This window comes from Penaeus japonicus, unplaced genomic scaffold (genome assembly GCF_977035675.1).
Source record: "Penaeus japonicus unplaced genomic scaffold, GWHDUDI00000001_assembly GWHDUDI00000024, whole genome shotgun sequence".
Taxonomy (NCBI): Eukaryota; Metazoa; Arthropoda; class Malacostraca; order Decapoda; family Penaeidae; genus Penaeus; species Penaeus japonicus.
Genome location: NW_028234426.1, coordinates 7,551,374 through 7,556,373, shown reverse-complemented (window position 1 = coordinate 7,556,373; position 5,000 = coordinate 7,551,374). Strand labels below are relative to the sequence as shown.

Sequence of the window (5,000 nt, the reverse complement as noted above, 5' to 3'; positions counted from 1 at the left end):
GTAACCATAAAAATACATTACCTACAGACCATATACACACATAACCTAATCATATAAAAAAAATATATAAATACTCATTATAATATAAAAAGATATCATTAAAATATAAATGAAAATGATATAGAAAAATCAATATAACGTCAATAATAGATATAACTAAATTAAATTATATCCATAACATATAAATGTCTCAATATAAATAGAAAAAATATTATCACAAATGAAAAATATCATATCGTCGTGCAAACAATCACCATGTAATAAAAAACAAATGTAAAAACAAATATAATAAAATATAATAAAAATAGTAAATAAAAATATAAATATAATATAAAAATCATTATAGGAATAGTTGAGAGTGTGAGAGATGTGTTGTGATGTGTGTGATAACACCCACAAGACCACACACACACACACGCACACTCACACACCCACACACACACACACACACGGACACAACCAGCACCCGGAGTAGGTGGCACAGCACACACACATGCACCACTCTATAAATATAGATCTAATATCAAAATATATAAATAAATATAAAGCTGAAACTATAAATAAAATCAAAATAACCAAATTAAAAAAACCAGCCCAAACTCACAAAATCAATCGACAGCACACTAACACTCGTCAAAGCATCTCTAACACGAAGAAATCACTAACAAATATAATATACCCAAGCACACAGCACCCCCACACACCCACACCCACACACTGACCCAGCACCCGCCCCACACCCCCACACACCACACCCGTCACACCCCCACACAAATAAACAAAAACAATGGGACACACACACAAACAAACACGCACACACGTAATCACAGATCAGTACATCAACAACCAACCAAAACATATATCACTACTCAAAATAGACACGATAAACACACACAGCACATACATACCACACCCACCAACACACAATCAAACGACACGAATAAAACAAACGACACAAACACACAAACTCAAACAAGACAATAATAAATACAATAATCCCACACACACGACACACACAACGACACGACACACACCACAAAACACACTCGACACGACACGCCACACGACACACACCACACAACCCACACACACACTCACGAACACACACACACACACGACACCCTCCACAAACACACACACAACACACACACACACACCACCACACACACACCCCCAACCGAAGCCTCACACCATACACATACACACACATACCAGACATACATGACACACACACACACACACACGTCTCACACACACACACTAAACACACACACACAGCACGTCTCTATCCGTCGCTCGCTCAGCTCCTCCTCTCTCTCTCTCGCTGCGCGCTAGAGCCCATTTGCCCCGCCCCCCAAGTCCCTCATCACATAAGCGCAACTATTAAATCACACATCCCATACCCCCCACACCATCACACCTTTCGCAGAGACCACACAACAAAACCAACCAACAATCTACGTTCCCCGCCAACCCACCATCACCACGACCCACATCTCTACAGTATCACAAACACAACAACTGGGCCCACTACATAGTTAATCCACCACTCCACCATATAAGCAAAGCCACCCCCCATCCCTGTAGCAACCAAACCCTAAATAAGCACAATTGTGCGGGTAGGGGTGCGTAAGTGCTTGATGAAGGGGGGGGGGGGGGGGAGGGGGGGTGGGGGGGGGGGGGGGGGGGGGGGGGGGGGGGGAGGGGTGCGAAGAAAACTAATGTTAAATTACTCGTCTCCAACAAAAAAGGCATTATGCAAACCGGTAGAAAATTTAATCATACAAATATTGCAACATAGTTCTTTTAAAAGTGCCCAATGCCTAATGGAATATATCCAAGACCAATTCATAACTCAAAGAGACAAATAAGGTAAAGACGTTGTATCCCATATTTTTATATTGACCACATATCAGGACAAAGTACAAATAGTATATATAAGAAGTACTTGTCAAGTTAATACAAATAAGTTATGAAGTTTTCGGGGGCCCGGGGCAAAGGGCGGAGCGGCGCTCATCAAGGTGAAAATGTGATTAATCCCATATCATACCTGCCCCATACGACTGTTAACATAAAATACGCTAAGTACAACAGATTTCATCAAAGGGTATATTTGGATGATCAATAACAAACCGAGAAATAGTCAGTGATTAAGTACCTGCTTGATTTCCATTCCAGAGACAAGCCCCCATTATTCATATTAAAGCAACAAGTCTACGTGAAGCTTATGTTTGAGATCAAATTTCGAATAGTATTCAATAAATGATAGTGTATCTTCTATCTTAATTTACAGGCCATATGGTCCTTTCAACAGTCTTGATTATCAAAGCAAGATGGGCTGTTGGTAGGTTTTTCAGGTGGCATTCAATAGAAGTGTATAGTAGTGTCGACAAATCTCCCTGTAAGTGGATAAATCATCAATAAATGTAAATTATTTTACCGAGTATATGTGATATATAGAGACAACTGAATTCCAGTGCTTTTAACAACTGATTGACAGCAAGGCATACCCCTCACCCAAATATAATAAGCTTAATGGTCATAGGTCGATTATTCTCCGAAAATTAGTTGGAAGCAGTTTAGAATAACAAAATCTCAGACGCAAAGATTACGTTTCTACACTATCAACAAGGAGATAGTAAGACCCCGCTTGAGGAAACCACTATAATACTATATACGCAGGTACGAAAGCACCAATCCTGGCCATAAAATATACATGTAAGGCCTGAACCCTGTACCACCACCATCTGTATGATTGGGGTTTCGAACTACACGTAGCTCTTCAATTATGGAGAAGATATATAAAATTTGAATACCAACCATACCAATATGCCTGCGCCGATTTTTTATTGATTAGATTGGTTTGGTGATAAATACTGCACCCAATATGCTATTGACTGCTAATTTACTATGATTGATACATATTTCAATTATCCTGTCCATATGATACAGAATAACCCATAGAAATTCAATGTAAATTCAGCAATCCATATCGATGTCAATGACGAAAATTTCTGCTTAATACACATAAAACAACTGCCCACATAAGTGATAACCCAATATTAGTTTATAATTAAGTAATTGCTATTTCATTCTAATGTAGAAAATAGATCAAAGTGACTCTGAGAATCCTTGCCTTTGAAGGAATTCCGAAATGCAAATCATAGAAAACAATTACATTCAGGTAACTACCGAGTTTAAAATACTTAGAGCAAATATTACTGTGGGAATTGTTTTACAACAGTAATAATGAGATTATAAATTGGTGTGTAGTACTTCATATCTGTGTACATAAAGGAACGAGATTGAACGGACAGGTTGTGAGAGTGTGGTGTGCATTGATTTTATATGAATCATGTGAGGATAGCGGCTGAGGAGGACCCTGTGACATCTTGGTCCTACACGTTCATTCCGAAAAGAAACAGAAGCACTCCATTCAGCTCCGAAATCCAGCAACCTAGTAATCTGGTCAATCACAAGAAAACCGTTTGAGTGACCGACAATGAACGAGTTCGCGACAAGGTGTGGAAATCGGTGGCACCAGCGCAAGATGTCATGTCAGGTCGGGGGTGGGGGGGGGGGGGGGGGGGGTGGATGAAGAGTTCAAGAAAGCAAAACCGATCCTCCACAGTTTGCAATTCCAGAAAGCTTCAAGAAGAATCGAATATTCTCTTTTAGAACAGTCTGTGAAAATAACGCTCGTGATCCTTTCTTCATACTTTAATCATTGTGTTGTAAATAAACATATATATATATATATAAAAATAAATATATTATATATATATATATATAAAAAATTAACATATACATCTACATATACAAACACATATACAAACACACACCCAGGTGTGTGGTGTTGTATATATATAATATATATAAATAAAATAATAATATATAAAATATATATATAATAACTATCTATAGAATGACATATACATATACAAATACATAGTACATACAACAAACAAAAACACCCACGTATATATATATATATAAAAAAATATATATATATAAATATTAATATATATATTATATATATAATATATAAATATATATAATATATATATAAAAATAAATATTAATATAAATAAATATACCCTAAAATAAAAGCATATACAAAACAAAAACATCCAAAACCACCCACTGAAAAATACAATATATATATATATATATAATATATAAAACAATATAAGAAATAAATATAAATAAATAAATGTATAAAAAAAAAAAATCTTCATATATATAAATAGGGGTGGATGGGGGGTACAAAAACACACCTATAACTATATCTAAAACATATATAATAAATATACAGGAAAATAACTGCGGTGGGGAATTAAGACATCAAGTAAAAGCAATGCTGAAATTACAATACAAAATTAATCATCAATAGATCTCAAAACACGAGATGAAAGCATAGGCCATACCCTATGAATGACCTTAATGTTTAGATAACCAATACACACAAGTCGCGAAACAATAGCTGTCATACACGTATGCAGATCTTATAGGAATGGAAATTATTTTTTATGTATCAATTCTGCGTATTTAAGGTGACAGGCGCACAATGCACACAAAAATGAAAGCAGGCAATGGAGCCCAGTCCCAATTAATTACTCCATAGGATACCGAGTGTAGACAAAAATTACAAGACTGAAAAGATGACGGTGGGTAGAGTTGAGTTGGGTTGTCGGAAGACGTGAGGACTGCCCATGGGCGGGGCGTCGACCCATCATGAGATCAATACAGAGCATGAGTCGTAATATGACCTGAACAGTCTTTATAGATTGATCTGTTGGAATTATGACCCGAACTTCTTTCCCTTCTATGAAGGCAGTAAGTGATAGAATTCACCGGCATCGGTCAGAAGAATGAACGGAAGAAAGACAGACCATACTCTAGAAGCACAAATATAGATATCATGAGATAAAGTGAAAATATCTACAAAAGTGATTAATTACAAGTGTATATAAATTAAGAATTGATAAAAATAAACTAAT

At 36.4% G+C, this 5,000-nt stretch overlaps 1 protein-coding gene across 1 annotated transcript in view; it reads left to right on the top strand.

Annotated features, from left to right (window-relative positions):
- The window catches only part of LOC122246829 (uncharacterized), a 32,639-nt gene that overhangs the window by 14,399 nt on the left and 13,240 nt on the right, over nt 1-5,000 (top strand). Inside the window, exons 6-9 of the mRNA XM_086551094.1 lie at nt 1,430-1,619; nt 1,917-1,922; nt 2,294-2,344; nt 3,368-3,486. Of these exons, the coding sequence (XP_086407220.1) occupies nt 1,430-1,619; nt 1,917-1,922; nt 2,294-2,344; nt 3,368-3,486 (366 nt within the window). The remainder of the gene's footprint in view (nt 1-1,429; nt 1,620-1,916; nt 1,923-2,293; nt 2,345-3,367; nt 3,487-5,000) is intronic.